This window comes from Mus caroli, unplaced genomic scaffold, assembly GCF_978045245.1.
Source record: "Mus caroli unplaced genomic scaffold, Mus_caroli_1 scaffold_2, whole genome shotgun sequence".
In the NCBI taxonomy this organism is placed as follows: domain Eukaryota; kingdom Metazoa; phylum Chordata; class Mammalia; order Rodentia; family Muridae; genus Mus; species Mus caroli.
In genome coordinates this window covers 26,601,541-26,618,732 of record NW_028227257.1, presented here as the reverse complement: position 1 = coordinate 26,618,732, position 17,192 = coordinate 26,601,541, and the positions used below count along the sequence as shown (strand labels likewise).

At 51.0% G+C, this 17,192-nt stretch overlaps 1 protein-coding gene across 3 annotated transcripts; it reads left to right on the top strand.

Moving 5' to 3' along the window:
- The first annotated feature begins 462 nt into the window (after window positions 1-462).
- Ccm2l (CCM2 like scaffold protein) lies at window positions 463-16,905 on the top strand. Of its 3 annotated transcripts, none has more exons than XM_085833266.1 (10): window positions 463-526; window positions 2,264-2,431; window positions 4,941-5,024; window positions 5,125-5,305; window positions 6,045-6,499; window positions 9,013-9,148; window positions 11,386-11,449; window positions 13,508-13,637; window positions 14,610-14,748; window positions 16,075-16,905. In XM_085833266.1, exons 1-10 carry the CDS (start codon window positions 497-499, stop codon window positions 16,377-16,379), a joined length of 1,692 nt encoding a protein of 563 aa, XP_085689392.1. In that variant the 5' UTR covers window positions 463-496; the 3' UTR covers window positions 16,380-16,905. The 3 variants fall into 3 exon arrangements, with proteins under 3 accessions (XP_085689392.1, XP_085689388.1, XP_085689393.1); XM_085833262.1 differs by having other exon boundaries at window positions 5,122-5,305; XM_085833267.1 differs by lacking the exon at window positions 11,386-11,449 and having other exon boundaries at window positions 5,122-5,305; window positions 16,075-16,287.
- Window positions 16,906-17,192: the final 287 nt, after the last annotated feature.

The following is a 17,192-nucleotide window of genomic DNA, read 5'->3' as shown; positions in this document are numbered from 1 at the left end:
TATTATTATTATTACTATTATTACTACTACTACTACTACTACTACTATTATGTTAACTTGCCTGGACATAGTCTGAAGCACTTTCCACCTACTCATTCATTTCTCAGAGAAAGGCCGGGGTTTCTCCTGGTGTATACAGAGAAACAGGCAGCAGGCTTTCAAAGAGGCTTTTACTGTCTTATCTTGCCAAAGTCATTCAGCAAGGTTGGTGGCAGACATAGGGAATGGCCCAAATATGATCTCCAACCTGGGGAACCGTTCCTCAGTCTGCTCCAACAAGTGCCAAGCCCCTTGGACGCCATGTTTGGCTCCCACCCTTCAGTTGCAGGGTTCTAAGGCAGTGTTCTCCATCTGCCCCCACCCCCACCATCAGATGGGAGGGGCAGGAACTCTGGTACTGGTGGAGTTTCCGACCAGGCAGGAAAAAGAACAAAGGAAATGGAGGGGGGTCTGGAGGGGGAGAGGAGGGTGGCAGGACCAGAGGAGCGGTTTCACCATGGAATATGAAGCCAAGAAAGGAAAGAAGGTGAGTGGGGGTTTGAGAGGGCCAGGCTTGAGAAATGTCTCTGAAGGTGGATACAGAGGTGAGCAACGTGGAGTTAGCAAACAGCACAGGGAAGGGAGACTGCCTTCTCTTTTGGAAGGTAGTTTCTTTCTGTCCCCCACAGCCAGACGGACATCTGGGCTCCGGTCTAAGCTTCAGTCTTAGTGGCCTCTGTCATACGTCTACTGAGAGACTGACAGGGCTTCCTGTTTCTTGGACATTCTGGTGGTAGCTTCCCGAAGCCTCTCAGAGAAAGGGACAGACAGACACCCAGCAGACACCTTCTCTCCCCGATCACCCAGACAGTAAGGCCCAGCCAAGATGATTATAGTTTGGCAGATTGCCCATCCAGGCTGGGGCTTCCCACCTGTTCCCTGCCCCCTGCCCACTGTTTCCCAAGCCTACACCTGCCCTCCCCTACCCTTGTGCAAAAACTCACTCCTGAGACCTCAGTTTAAGCCAACCCAAGTCCTCTCTCCACCTTCCTCCTCTTCTGAATTTGAGAGGTTTTTCCACTTCCCAGTTCCCACTGCACCCTCATACACACGGGGCTCCCTCCACCTAAGAAACTGGGTTCAGAATGTTTTATAAGGAACTCACATGAGGTCAGTACGGTAGCACAGGCCTGTAATTCCAGCTATTCTGGAGGCTGAGGCAGGAGGATTACAAGTTTAAAGTTAGTGTGGGTAATTTACTGAGAACCTGTCTCAAAACTGTAAAAGTGGGCTGGGGGGAGGGGGACTCGTTCCTTGGCAGAATGCTTATCTAGCATGCAAGGTCCCAGGTTAGGTTCCCTAACCTGCAAACTGATAATAAGAATTTTAAGTGCCAAGAGAGCTGGAGGTATCCAGCTCAGAAGTATTTATGTGAGGCTCTGGATAAAATCCCCAGTACAGACAGACACACATCTACATGCCCCCATGTGAATCATTGGGGCCAACATGCACAAATTCTCAGGGGTCTATGTATTTATTTAGGGGACAAGGTCTAACTATGTAACCGAGGCTGATCTTGAAAACTCACTGACTGTGTAGCTCAGGCTGGCCTTAAACCCACAGCAATTCTCCTGCCTCAGCCTGGTGAGTACTAGAATTCACCCAGTGAGGTCCATCTGATCAGAGACGCTCCTAGGTGGTAGCCCATCCTGTTTGTGTCTGTCTTTTGGGGAAGCTAAATAGCACGCCACCCGTGCCATCAGAATTTATGGTTTGCTTTAGAAACTGCCAGCGCAGTTCTAGAATGCTGCTAGATTGCTGCCCCCAGGGCTTCGGATTCCATAGGTTTAGGATGGGATCCAGGAAACAGCAGTTCTCTCAAATTCCCTTGATCCATCCTGGGTGTTTTTGTATCGGTGTCTCTGGATTATACTTACATTTATTTATTGCGTAATTCTAACTTAAAAACAGGCAATAGCCTAATAAATGCCTAGCTATCCTCCACTTAGCCCTGGGGCCTTGGCCATTCTTTGAATCTGGCTGGCAGGAGCTTCACCCTCCCTGGGTACTTAAAATGCAGCTTTGCTGATGTCCTACCTGCTGGCATTCTTTCTAGCTCTCAGCCTGGAGCCTCTTTGCTTCTCCACCTGAGAAGAGGGGAGGGGGGCGGACCTGCAGGGCTGCACCTCCCGCAGTTTTTAGGAGGATTAACTGAGGTTGTGGAAGCAAACCAGAGCTCATAAAGCCAGTGCTATAGTTACTGGGGCTTTCCTGTCTCCACCAGGGTTTTGTGTCCCCCATTCGAAGACTGGTGTTCCCGAAGGCTGCACGCCAGGCTGCCTTCAGAAGCAGTGTCAGTCGCAGGCCCCTGCACTCTATGCCTCTTTATCCCCCTGACTACCTCATCGACCCCCACATCCTGCTGTGTGACTACCTGGAGAAAGAGGTCAAGGTGAGCATGCGACAAAGATGGTAGGGCAGGGGTGGGGGAGGGCCTGGAGGCACACCAAGCTTTGCCACACTCTGTGTCACATGACGGAAGCCTTCTACCTTACTGCCATGGGCTGCACACCCTCAACAGGTGACATCCATCCAATGAGCTCCCATAGGAGACTGAGTTCCTCCGGGAAACTGTGCTGTGTTCCCAAAAGCTCAACCTACTCATGAGATTGATGTCTGCAGGCTCCCTGATTATTCAGTGTCCAAGTTAGGAGCAAGTGAGAGGCTGGGAGTGTGTCTTGGTGCTAGAGCACTCACCTGGCATTCGGAAGACCCCAGGCTGCACAGCCAGCACAAGTCTGGGGGCGTGAAGGGTGGAGATAAGTAGACGCCATAATGGACTCAGGCAAGAGCTTTTCTTCCATTTTAAAACCACCGTGAAAGAGCGTTGGGTAGGTTAACAGGTCTCCATCAGCCAAAGATTGGCGTGAAGTAGGACTGAGGTACTGAACAAACAGGCTACTTGGTTAAATTTGAATTGCAGATGAGCAGTGATTATTTCTTCAGCATAAATATGCTCCAAATGTTAAATAGAACTAAATAGGTACAAAAAAATCCTAAAAACAAAATTGTTGTTGAACTGACATCTTGTATTTTATCTGGCAACTCTATAAGTAAAGAAAAGCTAGAAAAAGAATATGTTTTAAAACCAAGGACTGAAAGTTTACAGAATAAAAAGATGTGAGTGGTGAAATTCACCCAGATTCCTGCAATTATAGTAATAAAAAGTTAATTCTCATACGGAATAAAATTTAAATGATAATGTTGCTATAACTGGGAACACATAGGAGCCTGTATATTGACTGGGAATGTCTTTTTTTTTTTAAATGATGTATTAATTCAGTGCTTCCTTTCATTTAATCTGCAATGAGGTTGTTAAAAGGATTAATAATGCGTGAGGTGGGGAGAGTCACTGGGCAAGGAAATTCCCAGGGATCCTTTGAGCTTTAATAGTAGATCCTAGCCTGGGCCAGGTGTGGAGAGGGAATGGTTCAATGGATAAAGTGCTTGCTGGCAAATTTGGGGACCAGAGTTCCTATCCCCCAAACCCTTGTAAAGCCAGGCACATGCGAAGCATGCATCCGTAGTCCTGAAAAACCCACTGTGTGGAGGTGGGAGGTGGAGATGGGAGGACCTCTGGAAGCTCAGGAGCCTGAGTCTGGCTTGTCATGTACAGAGAAGAGGCTCTGGCTCAGACAATGTGGCAGGCAGGAGCTCATTCCCTGACTGATGCACAAGGGCTGCAGCAGCATATGCCTGCAGTCACTCACAGGAACACACACACACACACACACACACACACACACACATGCACACGCATACACAATGATAGACTCTTCTCTATCTTTCAAAGAGGTTCTAAATCTCATCTTCAACGTGGCAGTGGGGTTGGGCGGTGGGGAGAAGCACTATATATTAGTGGCTTTTACTTTCCTGAAGAGCCTCATAGAGTGAAATGACCATGTGTTAGTGTGTATCAGCTAACTGTTAGAAGTGTGAACTCTGACACATGCATTCAAGCTTTCTCACTACCTCACAAGAGTCTAACATAGCCCAGGGAGGTCTTGAATTTGCTAAGTAGCCTTGGACTCTTTGTTTGCTTGTTTGTCAAGTCAGGGTTTCTCTGTGTAGCCCTGGCTGTCCTGGAACTCACTCTGTAGATCAGGCTGACTTCAAACGCAGATTTATCTGCCTCTGCCTCCCAAGTGCTGGGATTCAAGGAGTTCGACATGCCCACACTCCCATGGCTGATCCTGGACTCTAAACGGACTCTAAACTTCCTGCTTCCACCTCCCAAGTGCTGGGTTACAAGCATGCTCCACTATGACTTGCCCAGTCTTACCCTTTCTAGCTATAATCCTGGGCCAGGCTTTTAGTTAACTGTACCATGCTGAGCCTTTTAAGCCTTAAAGTAAAAGTGAGTGGATGGGAAAATATATACAAACTGGTCGCCAGATCAACAAATTTGTTACCAAGTTGTATTAGCCAGGGTTCTTTAGGGCAACAGAACTGATGGAGGGGGCAGAGAGGCTTACAGGGTGTGATCCAGCCATTCCGACATAGGCTGTCTTCTAACAGGAAAGAGTCTGGTAGTTGTTCAGTCTATGAGACGAAATGTCTCAGCTGGTCCACAGTCTTTGTGGATCTAATACCATTGAAGGAAAGCCTGGGCAGCAGAACAGATGAGTTTGCCATCAAGACCGAGGGAAAGCAGGCGAAAGTGAAAGTGTCCTTCTTCCACGTCCTCCAAGGGCTGCCACCAGAAGGTGTGGCTCAGATTTAAGATGTGTCTCTCCCTTCATATGACCATCCAATCAAGAGAATCCCTCATCGGTGTGCCAGGTGCTTGGGTCTGACAAGTTGACAACCAAAATTAGCCATCATACAGGTTATTATTGATTTGAGTATTTCAGCCTGTCCTGCATTAACTCAGAGGCTAGAATCTCCCACTTCTCATACAGTTCCTGGGTCACCTCACCTGGGTGACTTCCTCACTGAACCCCTCCAGCCGAGACGAGCTCCTGCAGCTTCTGGACACCGCCAGGGTGAGGTCCTGGGAAGGAAGGAGGGCGGGGTCTCGTTCCCTTTCCCCTCTCCTACTCCGAATTCCCGGGGACTCAGGTGATCCGACCCATCCCGCAGCAGCTGAAGGAGTTGCCTCTGAAGACCACGCCAGAGCAGGACAGCATCCTGAGCCTGTCCGCACGTTGCCTGCTGCTCACCTGGCGCGACAACGAGGAGCTCATCCTGCGCATCCCGACGCACGAGATTGCTGCTGCCTCCTACCTGCAGGACGACGCTCTGCATCTGCTAGTGCTTAAGACTGGTGCGGCGCGGGTAGGATGGGGTGGGAAGCCAGCCTGCTGTGCTGGGACATTTCCCAGTGCTGGGCATCAGGGAAGGGATCCGAGGCTGGGAAAGGGATGGCAGAAAACCTGAGCACACTATTCTGAGACTAAGGGCAGGCAGAAGAAACCACAGGTAAGACCAGAGAGCTGGGGATTTAAGATGACCAGATAGAGAAGGTTGGGTAGGGCAGAGATGTTGGAGTCAAGAGTTCAAGGTTAAAGGGGGTGAGAGGTGGTTACAAGACATAATCGCTTGACTCTGATCTGACAGTAGGGGGCGCCTGGCTAGGGGACCAGTCAGGTCTTGGAGGTTTCAGGACAGCAATCTGGAGATGGGACTGAAGATAGCAAGGAAAGTCGTACTGGAAGGTGGGATGCTTAGACCAAGGTCGCCATTCAAATGAAGGGTATGGATAAAGAGGACAACTTGACTACCTCTCTCAACTCAGAAAGCAAGTCTGAGGAGGGCATTAGGGTGTGTTGGGGAGGTGGAAACTTTGTGACTGCCACCTGGAGGTCTAGGACAGCTCCAAGGCCGGAGGCAGAATCATAGGTCTGGGGTGGGAACCGAATGCCCCGGAGCCAGCAGAACCGACTGGAAGCTTAGTGCTGGGCGGGGCCTTAGCTCAGGGAACCTCAGAACTGCGAGGTGGCCCTCCAGGTGGCCCCAGAAAGCGATATCCTGCTACTGAGCCCCCAAACCTCTTCCTTCCCCAGGTCTGGGGGTGGACCCTGTGCCCGCGGGCATGGACGGCAGCCCGGGAGGTTCGGGTCGCGATCCCGGCCCTCCGGGCGCCGCGCCTGAGAAACGACGGGTAGGCACAGCCGAGCGACGCCACACCATCTGCAGCCTGGACTGGCGCGTGGCGTGGGGCGGGGGCGCGGGCGCCGAGGCCCGGGCGGCGGGAGGCGGCGGCAGCCTGGAGCGGCAGCGCGCGGGAGCGAGAGCGTCGGGCAGCTGGGAGCGGCGACAGACGTTCAGTGGCAGCTGGGAGCGACGGCACGCGGGCGGAGGTGCGGGCAAGCCGGGTGGCAGCTGGGAGCGGCGGCAGGCGAGTGGCGGCGTCGGCGGCAGCTGGGAGCGACGCCACCCGGGCCCCAACCCGCTGGATCCCCAGAACCACAGCCCCGACGCCTACTGCAACCTGGTCATTCTGGCTGTGGCAAACAGGGTGAGCACCAGGCGGTGTTGGCACCACTGCTGACAGTCACTATCATACTAATCGCAGCACATGTGAAGCGTGGAGCCTAGACAGACAGGGCACAACAACATTAACACTTAATCTCTACAGCAGCCCCTAGGGCAAATATGACATCTATTCCCATTCCTTAAGAAAAGGAAGCTGGCTCAAAGTTTAGGTAACTAGAAGTCCTGCGGAAAGCAAGTGGCTTCAAGATTCGAACCCAGGAAGTTCAAAGCCTTTCTCTTGGTAACCACCCAAAGCTTTGCCGTCATTCGTGCCTGTCCTACCTGTCTGTCACCTTCCTGTACTCATTCACCCTTGCTCTCACTAACTTGATGATGATAATATAGTTGTTTTTGTTGTAGTCTTTCGAGATAGGATTCCTCTGTGTAGCCCTGGCTGTCCTGGAACTCACTCTGTAGACCAGGCTGGCTTCCAACTTAGAGATCCATCTGCCTCAGCCTCCTGAATACTGAATTTAAAGGTCCACATCGCCATGCCTGGCTTGATGGTATTTGTTGAGTGCCAGCTGTGTGCTCCGCATTAGGCCAGATGCTGTGGGTGAGGAGGTGAGTGAGCTGTTTGGTGTCCTCCCTTAAGGAGTACCCAGTCTAGCCGGTACTTTCAGCATTTCCTCTGCGCCAGGTTCCGAGTAATGGGTGTGCCTGTCTCCAGGGAGCGGAGGTCAATCCCAGGGATGCAGCTCAGTGGGCCCCACCCCCACCCTGAGATACCATCCAGCCCTCCTTCCCTGTTCCTCCACTCTCACCCTGTGCTCCTTTCTTTCCAGCCTCTTAAAGTCGAGGTGGTCCAGGAGTTATCCTCAATCTTTTCTCCTTTATCCACACTTGTTTCTAGGTGACTTCTACTCTGCTGCCTTCTAAAACCCAGAGTACACTCTGAATTTCACCTCTAACCAAATCTCTGCTCCTCTTGTCTTTTCCAGGGTCTCCTTCTCATTATGAATGAATTTGTTTCAAGCTGAGCCCCCAATCTCCTCTCAAACCTGAAGCGTCTTCACGTGCACATTTCATTGAATGGCTTCCATCCTTGGTGTCTCAGGCTGAAACTTTGCAGTGGTCCTTGGTCTGTCACTCTTCTCTGTCTGTCTGTCTGTCTGTCTCTCTCTCTCTTTCTCTCTCTCGGTCTACTCTGTCAATAAATTCATTGGTCTTAAATATATCCAAACCCTATGCCCACACCATTCACTGACCATACCCAGCTCCATCGTCTCTCTTGGATAATGTCGCTGTGCCCCCACCCCATTGGCTCAGTCCTTCCTCACATTCTGTACTCCACTGTCTCATCCAACCTTGACTAGGGAGGGTGATGAGGTCATGAAAAGGGGGCTGGGCGTACAGGTGTGCAGAAAAGCTAGGATCACATGGGTCATGCTGGCTCTGGTAGAAGTGAGTGTGCTGTGTGACAGGGGATGGAGGAAGAGACCCTGTTACAACAGGAAAGGTTAGTTTGTACTGTTTAAACCAAAGCAAGGAGAAGAAACAGCCTGTAGATCCACGGGCCTGAAAACCAGACAGAGGCGACACTGTGCCTTGGCTGTCCCACTCAGCTGTGGGGTCCTGGCCTGGTGGTAGAATGAATAAGTAAATGAGTTGCTCTCCAAGTGTCTGAGCCTCTGGCCTCCTGTCTGATGCTCAGTGATCTCACACACAATGGTCAGAGTTAAAATTCCCAATGCCAGCATTAGCTGACGCCTTGGGCCTGTGGTGAAGTCAAACAAATCATACAAGTCCATAAAGCCTCTGAGCATTCAACTATAAAACGAGCATCCTCCCTGACCTGTCCTCTCTATGGTAAGGTTCGATCCTGGTTTAAACAGCAGTACCTGCAATGACCACAGATACCCATCCTGAGTTACAGTTGAACATTTACCTTAGGATTTTTAGAGTCAGATTTTCATAAGCATGGTCTTTGTCTATCAGTTACTGCTTTCTGTGTCTCTCACTTGAAGAGGCGGATCCCTCCTCAAATGTGCACTCTCCAAAGCTTTGCCCAAGCCCCTCTTGCTTCTACCAGGGACACTATTATTGTTTCGCTTCCACAATGGCATTGGGCATAGAGCAGCCCATAGCCATATCCTGTGTCCAGTAATAGTAACACCACTGAGCCTACAATTTTGATTCTTTGAAGTGTCCTTCCTCCTCCTGCTCCCATCTCCAGACAGGCACTTCAGCTTCTGTGCCTGTACACTTAGTTAAACGAACCCTTATATTAGATAAATTCCATGATAGGTCATGACTCCCCTGGAAATCTGGAATTTGCTTTCATGGCAGAGAAGTTTGAGTTGCCTCTAGATTCTATAAAAAGTCCATAGGAACAAGAGAGGAGCCATATAATTTTGAGGGGAAATGTGTTTGAAGTTGGCTTACGGTGTGCTTGTTAGCACCAGCTCAGGCTGCATCTGAGGACATAGGCATGCGCTGGGGGGAGGGGGGGAGGGGCAGGTAAGAGCCTGAGCTCTCCTCCTGCCCCTGGACCAGGATGCCGCTGAGGAATCCTGTGCGCTCATCTGTCAAGTCTTCCAGATCATCTACGGGGACCAGAGCATCGAGTGTGTAGACCGGGCCGGCTACCACTACAGATCCACACCAAAGCGGCCATGGCTCTCCAGCTGCAGTGCGTATCTAAACTCCCACAAAGCACTGGGAGAGGCTGCATGTTCTGATAGTCAGAGCTGATGAAGACCTTTGGGAGTTCTGAGCTGGACCCCAGGTCTAGGGGTCCACTTGATAGAATGTCATTCTTCTTGATGACCTCTTTAGCGATGACCTGATGCTCAGGTTGTCAAGTTTGGGATGAGTTTGAACTTAGGCACTTGAATGTCTCTCTTGTTTTGGGTGTCCCTGCTTTGCAGAAAGTTCAGCATGTGTACTGTCGGCTAGCTGAGCCATCTCACCCCATGAGATTCCTAGGGCTGACATTTCCAGATTAGTCCATGTATGCAATCAAGGGTTGGAATTAAAGTGAGACTAACAGGGACATTTATTGAGTGCCAGTTATATGCCAAGCACAGTAGCCAGGTGCCAAGTCTTCTTGAGTCTTTATAGCATCCTACCTTTCTCATTCACTTAGCACAGACGTGGACACCTCACAGATGCTAGAGAGATAGTCTTCAGAGAAATGAAAACTGCTCAGTCCCCAGGCTGGTGAGCTGGCTCAGTGGGGAAAGGGGCTTGCTGCCAACCTTGACAACTGAGTTTCAAAAGTTTCCCCCTGACCTCCACATGGGCACCATGGCACGTGCAAACTCAGTCCTAAGCACATTAGGTAATAGTCCCAAGCTTTTGGGACAATGAAGCAGAAGGATCTGAGTTTAAGGTCAGCCTGAGCTGCAATGAAGAAACCTTATCTTTAAAAAGAAGAAAAAAGATCTGTGCATGGTGGTGATACACATCTTTCATCTCAGCACTTGGGAAGCAGAGGCAGAAAGATCTCTGAGGTCAACACCAGCCTGATCTACTGCAAGTTCCAGTCCAGCCAGGGCTACATAGAGAAAAGGGGGAGGGGGTAGAAGAGCCTCTCTGAGGTCCCGTGAATCCAGTTTTACAGATAATAAGCATTGAGGCTCAAGTAGTCACAGGTCACATGGTTGGTAGGTCAGAGTCAGAATCCAAGCTCAGTGTGTCTAAGTTCCAAAGCTTCTGTCTGCATATCTCTCTCCCTCTCCCTCTCCCCCTCCCCTCTCCCTCTCCCCCTCCCTCCCCCTCCCTCTCCCTCTCCCCTCCGCCTCCCCTCCCCCTTCACCCCTTCCCCCTCCCCTTCCCCTCCCCTTCACCTCCTCCCCTTCCCCTTCACCCCCTCTCTTTCCCCCTCCCCCTCACCCCCCCCTCTCTCTCTGCTCCTCTCACAGACATTACATCAATTCCCTCCTCCATAGCCTGCTATGGAGTGGTCTCTGTTTGCGCAGCTCCAGCAGCTGTGTCACTGGCCTTGTGGAGACCCTGCTACCCGCAGGAGCAGCGCCTGTTGGGAAACCTTTCCTGGTGACTTGTTGACTCCCACCAGGATGCTAGGCAACCGGATGAGAGAGTCTGTTCATTCAACCAATATCGACTGAGTGCTTACTGTCTTGGGCCCAGCTGTAATCTGTAAGATATCTTGATGGCAGGCAAAGTGAGGCAACTTCCAGGCGTTGCCCTCCTGCAACGTGCATGGAATAAATAGCCACAGAGATAACCGTCTAACCACGGCGTTATGAGACCCTGGAATGAGGAACTGGCCTCTGAGAAGTCAGAGTGAGAGTGACCCCCACTGAGCTGACATGAGAAGGCCCTGTCCGGACAGATGAGGGGCAAGGATGAGGAGAAACCACATTCTCCATAAATAATGCTGCTTTCCTTTCATGTTCCCCACCCTCTTCCTCCTTGCTACATCTTCCTGTCTTCTCTCTCTCTCTCTCTCTCTCTCTCTCTCTCTCTCTCTCTCTCTCTCTCTCTCTCTCTCTCTCTCTCTCCTCCCCTCACAGACATTACATCAATTCCCTCCTTCACAGCCTGCTATGGAGTGGTCTCTGTTTGCACAGCCCCAGCAGCTGTGTCACTGGCCTTGTGGAGACCAATGAAGGGTTTAATTCCAACCCTTGATTGCATAAGCCCCGGGTCCCATCCCTACAGCATGTGCACACAAACACACATTTACCAACACTCTCCCACTGCCTCTCATTTGTCAGCTGCTATGGACCTGGGCACTGGGGAAGGTGAGGATTAGGGAGGTCAGTTGCCTGAGGTTAGCCATGTGTCAGGGCTGGACCAGAACTAGATCCCAGGGTGCTGCCAAGGTCAAGGGGTGCAGGGAGCCTGGGATATTGGGGCCTGCATGTCACCTCTGACAGTTCCCCTGTCTGCTGGTCCCAGGTGAGAGCTGTCGTACGGACGGGACGTTCGCCTATGATGCCGACTTGAGCTGCTGCAGCTCCTTGTGAGTATCAGCTCTGTCTGGGACACCATTTCCTCTCCTCAGCCCCACCCGGACTCCTCTAGAGCGCATGGGGCATGGGGACCAAGCATGATTTGCCTTTCTTCTAGTCACAGCTTCTTCTTCACCATCCTCAGAATGGCCTCATGGTCCAAGCTGTAGCTCCAACCATGCAACAGCACACCAGTGGCCTCTAAAATGACTTTAGGGAGGATGGAGACCAGAGAATACTACAGCATCACCATGCATGTTCACTGTATGAAAAGCCCTGTGCTCCATCCCTACAGCATGTGCACACACACACACACACACACACACACCATCAAGCTTAGACTTTAGTAGTCAAAATTTGGCGGCTTGGTCAGAACTAGCTGCAAGCAAGACTGGGAATTTGTAGGCTAAAACAGCATCTGCGAGGCTCGGGGTGTAGCTTAGCTGGTAGAGTACTTCCCCTGCCATGCACAAAGCCCTGGTTCAATCCCCAGCACTGCATACCCTGATGCACACCTGTCATGTCTACATTCAGATGGTAGAAGCAAGAGGACCAGAGAGTCACCGCTGGCTACATAATGAGTTCAAGACAAACCTGGGATATATGAAACCTCCCTCAAAATGTTTTAAAAACAATTGTGTTAGAAACATTGCCCGTCCCCGTTTGCTCAGGATTGAGGAGTTTCCCAAGATATGGGATTTTCAGTTTAAATCCAATACAACCCTCGGCAGGCCTATGGTAGGGAGTTATCCCGGTCCTGTAAAGATTCTGATGTTGGCAAGTAGTGGCCCCTGCCAGTGGCCTGTGCCCTACCATACCAATGTTGATATTGGCACTACATTTGTATTCCCGAACCCATGTGTGTATAAACTAGCCCATAACCGACCTAATTTAGCAGAGGTGAGCAGAATCACACTAAGGACCCATTCGCTGAGCTTGCCATGTGATTGTGTATCATTGGCTTTTGTTAGCTGCTGTGTGGCTAGTTATCTGTTACGTGGGCTCTACAGTCTGAAGTGCTTGACAAACATTAGTTCCTGTCATTTTTCACAGTGACACCAATCTTCATCATCCCATTTTACAGATGGAGAAGCTGAAGATTAGGGAAACAAAGTTTAGCATCCCAAGGGTCAGACAGACAGTAGACCATATAGACCTGGCTTGTGAGCACAAGCAGGATGGAATTCGAACCCAGGAGTCTACGCCCTTGCTAGGTCTGTGTTCTCAGACTTCTGGAGGTGGAAGTCAGAGTGTTAAAAGTTCAAAGCCCAAGCCAAGTGAGGTCATCTTATTTTAAAAGTAGTGAATAATGAGAACTTCCTACATTGGGCTGGGGGTGAACCAGAGATAAGAGAGTGTTTGCCTAGGATATCAGAGGCTTTCATTCCAACCCTGTCACTGCATAAACCTGGCTGGGTGGTTCATGCCTACAACTTCAGCCCTTGGGAGGTCGGAAGCAGGAGGATCGGAAGGTCAAGGCTAATCTCCGCTACATAGAGAGCATAAGACCATTCTAGGACATGTGAGAACCTGTCAAAAAACAAAACCCTCCACGATGATCCAGGCAGCCTAGTTTATAAAAAAGAATTCAACGGAGAGAAAGGAGAAGGAGAAGGGCCACACAATTCAGCACAGGTGGCAGCCAGCAGTGATGACACACACTGACAAGGAGCTTCCTGGGCTATGGGAGGAGAGTCAGAAGGGGACCAGGAGGGCTTTCTGACAACAGCTGAGCTGGCGATAAAGGGGACAGGTCATTCCATGCAGAGGGGAACAGTGAGAATTCAGAATAAGCAGGTAGAGGTCCTGGGGCTGTGACATCAGATATGAGAGAGACAGTGGTGGAGAGAAAATTCCAGGCAGAGGGAGCGGCGTGTGCAAAGGCCCAGGATGGGGTAAGGGTGACCAGAGTGCCCAGAGCAAGAAGGGGCTTGAAAGGTTGCTGGGCTTTGATGAGAAGACAGGTTCAGGATAGGGCCGTGAGCACTGGTATAGAGGCCCAACCACCTTTAGCCTACCTAGGGAAAGGAGCAGAGGTTGGTGAGGCTACTTCCATCCTTTCTCTGCAGCAATGGCTCCCAGGACACATTTGAAGCGTGTTACAGTGGCGCGTCCACACCGTCTTTCCACGGCTCCCACTGCAGCAGTATCGACCACAGCAGCTGGGCCTTCGAGCAGCTACAGGATTACATGGTCACGGTGAGCGTGAGTGGGCGGCTGAGCTCTGCAGCAAGCATGGCTCAGAGACCAGGGAAGGAGGTGTGACCAGGAGAGGCCAGCTTAGAGAAGCCTGGACTGGTGTCAGCCTGCACTGAATGTCTTGGGCACCTCTCCTGCATCTTGTCTTTCATCTCTTCAGCAACCTCAAGAGGGAGGCTCCCTCCTCACCCCAAGTACAGAGAAGGAAAGCAAGGGTCAGAGAGATAATGACCTCCTGCCACCACAGAGGAGGTCACCAAAGGATTGGGACTCAGGAAGCTGGACCCATATCTTATTTGTTTTACTGCTGTGAACAGACACCATGACCAAGGCAACTCTTTTTTTTTTTTTTTTTTTTTTTTTTTTTTTTTTGGTTTTTCGAGACAGGGTTTCTCTGTGTAGCCCTGGCTGTCCTGGCACTCACTTTGTAGACCAGGCTGGCCTCGAACTCAGAAATCCACCTGCCTCTGCCTCCCGAGTGCTGGGATTAAAGGCATGAGCCACCACGCCTGGCCAAGGCAACTCTTATAAGGACAACATTTAGTTGGGGCTGGCTTACAGGTTCAGAGGTTCAGTCCATTATCATCAAAGCAGGAGCATGGCAGCATCCAGACAGGCATGGTGCAGGAGGAGCTGAGAGTTCTACATCTTCATCTGAAGGCTGCTAGCAGAATACTGACTTGATGGCAGCTAGGTTGAGGGTCTTAAAGCCCACACCTACGGTGACACACCTACTCCAACAAGGCCATACCTTCTAATAATGCCACTCCCTGGGCTAAGCTTATACAAACCACCACACCATTCCGAGATGCAAAGGACCAGATGTTGGCCCCCTCTAGTGGGCAGTGGAAGGTTTTGCAGGCAGGCTGAGCCTGACAGGATGCCAGAGAGAACCCCAGCATTTTTTAGTTAGAAATCAGGCGGGTGTTGCAGTCTGGATCTGGTCCCCAAGGGTATCCTTCACTCCCACAGCTGCGGAGTAAGCTGGGTCCTCCTGAGATCCAGCAGTTTGCATTGCTGCTACGAGACTATCGCCTGGGGCTGCCTATCCAGGACTACTGTGCAGGCCTGCAGAAGCTCTATGGGGACCGACGGAAGTTCCTTCTCATTGGTAAGCCCCACTCCCCCTTGGCTCCAGGCATTCCCAGCCAGGCACCACCTGGGAGCGCTTTGTTTTTTGAGCCCCTAAGGCCCAAGACTTTGGGAACCTGGACCTGAGGAGAGCAAGAAAGAGTGCAGAAAAGGGAATAGGATCTCCAGGAGGTGGCAATGCTCAAACTGGCAGGAGCAGAGCCCTAGGGTAGCAAAGCTGGTTAGGCTGTGATCACACACAAACACAAAGAGAGAGGGGGAGGGGGAGGGGGAGGGGGAGGGGGAGGGAAGGGGGAGGGGGAGGGGAGGGGAGGGGAGGGGAGGCGAAGGGGGAGGGGAGGGGGAGGGGAGGGGGAGGCGAAGGGGGAGGGGAGGGGGAGGGGAGGGGGAGGGGAGGGGAGTGGGAGGGAGAGAGCCTATCTCAGCCTCAGAGGGGCAAAGCAACTTGTCTGGAGTCACACAGCTAGTGAAGAGGGTTGCTACGCACCATAGGAATCCTACTGACAGCACAGGAGCATGTGTCTGGTAGTTGTCATGAGCCAAGCATGACCTCATAGACTCTCCCCACTCCTGAGAAGTAAATATTACTATCTCGTCCCCATTTGCATTCGAAGAGACTGAGATCCACAGTAGCAAAGTAAAGTAAAGACGTTAAAGATCCAGAAAGGGACGCAAGTAAATCTAATGTTTATGGGGCTCAGCGTGGGAAGTAACTTAGTGCACTTGCATCAAATCAGGCACAAAGACCTGTTGTACAGGTGAGAAAAGTGAGGCTTGAGTGGTTATTTAACTAAGGTTGTACGGCCAGTAAATGGGAGTATAGCCTTTTTTAAAAAATTTATTTATTTATTATATGTGAGTACACTGTAGCTGTCTTCAGACGCACCAGAAGAGGGCATCAGATCCCATTACGGGTGGTTGGGAGCCACCATGTGGTTGCTGGGATTTGAACTTTGGACCTTCTCTTACCCACTGAGTCATCTCACCAGCCCCCGGAAGTATATTCTTAAGACTCTATTAGGGAGTCTTGTGTCATCTGCTGTTTTGAGAGGTAAAAATCTTGGGTAGGGCTGGAGAGATCGCTCAGCGGTTAAGAGCACGAACTGCTCTTCCAAAGGTCCTGAGTTCAAATCCCAGCAACCACATGGTGGCCCACAACCATCCATAATGAGATCTGATGCCCTCTTCTGGGGTGTCTGAAGACAGCTACAGTGTACTTACATATAATAAATAAATCTTAAAAAAAAAAATCTTGGAGAGATGGGATTTTAACTCAGACTTCCAGAGACCGCACTCCGTAGCAGGCTAGCTGGATGCTGGAGTCGCCTTGCCCTGTGTCCTCTAGGAATGCGGCCCTTCATCCCAGATCAGGACATCGGCTACTTCGAGGGCTTCCTGGAGAGTATGGGTATCCGTGAGGGCGGAATCCTCACCGACAGCTTCGGCCGCATCAAGCGCAGCATGAGCTCCACGTCTGCCTCTGCCGTGCGCAGTTACGACGGGGCGAACCAGAGGCCTGAGGTGCAGACCTTCCACCAGCTGCTGGCCGACATCACTCATGACATTGAGGCGCTGGCCCCTGACGACGACGACGTCTACGAGGATGTCTCCCCAAGCGGGGGTGACCAGGTTGAAGACAACTACCTGTAGCTCCGCGGCACACTTGCCCATACGACACCACCCCCAGTGTGCCTAGACTCCTGGGTTCCCATCTGTGCCTTCTGGGCTTCTTTCCTTGTAAATGGGTTCCCTTGCAAATGGGTTTCTAGGGCTTCAGTTCTGCAATACCGAGAAAATCCTGCAGGGGGCGGGAGAGTCAGACTCTAGAGTGTTCTTCAAGATAAAGAATCGCTCCACCTACTGGCCGGCAGAAAAGATTTCCAATTCACGCCCCACTTTCTGCAAACCTGCCCAACCCCAAACCAGAAACGTTTCCAGAACCTAGAGACCTCTCTTCAATTTTACAGGCTAAGAAACTGAAGAGACTTTGGGGGGAGTTGTTTGTTTTTAAGGGAATGGATCTGAAGGAACACCAGGTTCTTGGTTATCGATACCCATTTCCACATCTCTACGATAATTTCAGCTCCACCCATCTCACAGGTGGTCATGGGGTGAATGGAGGGCAAGAGCTTAGTGTTGGGCCTAGCATGCTGTAGATGCTCAATAAATGCTGTTTCTCTCCGCTTGGAATGTTTCTGAGTCAATGTACTGTTGTTCCTGAAGCAGTGTGTGGAATGTAATGTTATAAAGACTAGCGGAGTTTACAGCTTGAGAAGAGGAAACAGAACTGGCCTTCACAGTGGTCTTATAACCCGGCTCTGTGCCCACGCCCCAAACAAAACACACGCAGGACTCTGCAGACAGACAGCTGGGGCTAGTCAAAGAGTCGTGCAGGTGGAGCTGTAAGCTATGGAGGTCAAGATGAGGCCAGGCCCTTGGCAAAGCCTCAGTGAGGACAGTGAG

Bases quoted from the DNA above. Each gene is read 5' to 3' on its own strand.
- Ccm2l (XM_085833262.1), top strand. From the start codon at position 497: ATGGAATATGAAGCCAAGAAAGGAAAGAAG. The intron at 2,432-4,940 runs GTGAGCATGCGA...CTTCTCATACAG, and splicing joins ACCTGGAGAAAGAGGTCAAG to TTCCTGGGTCACCTCACCTG. The intron at 13,638-14,609 runs GTGAGCGTGAGT...TCACTCCCACAG, and splicing joins TACAGGATTACATGGTCACG to CTGCGGAGTAAGCTGGGTCC.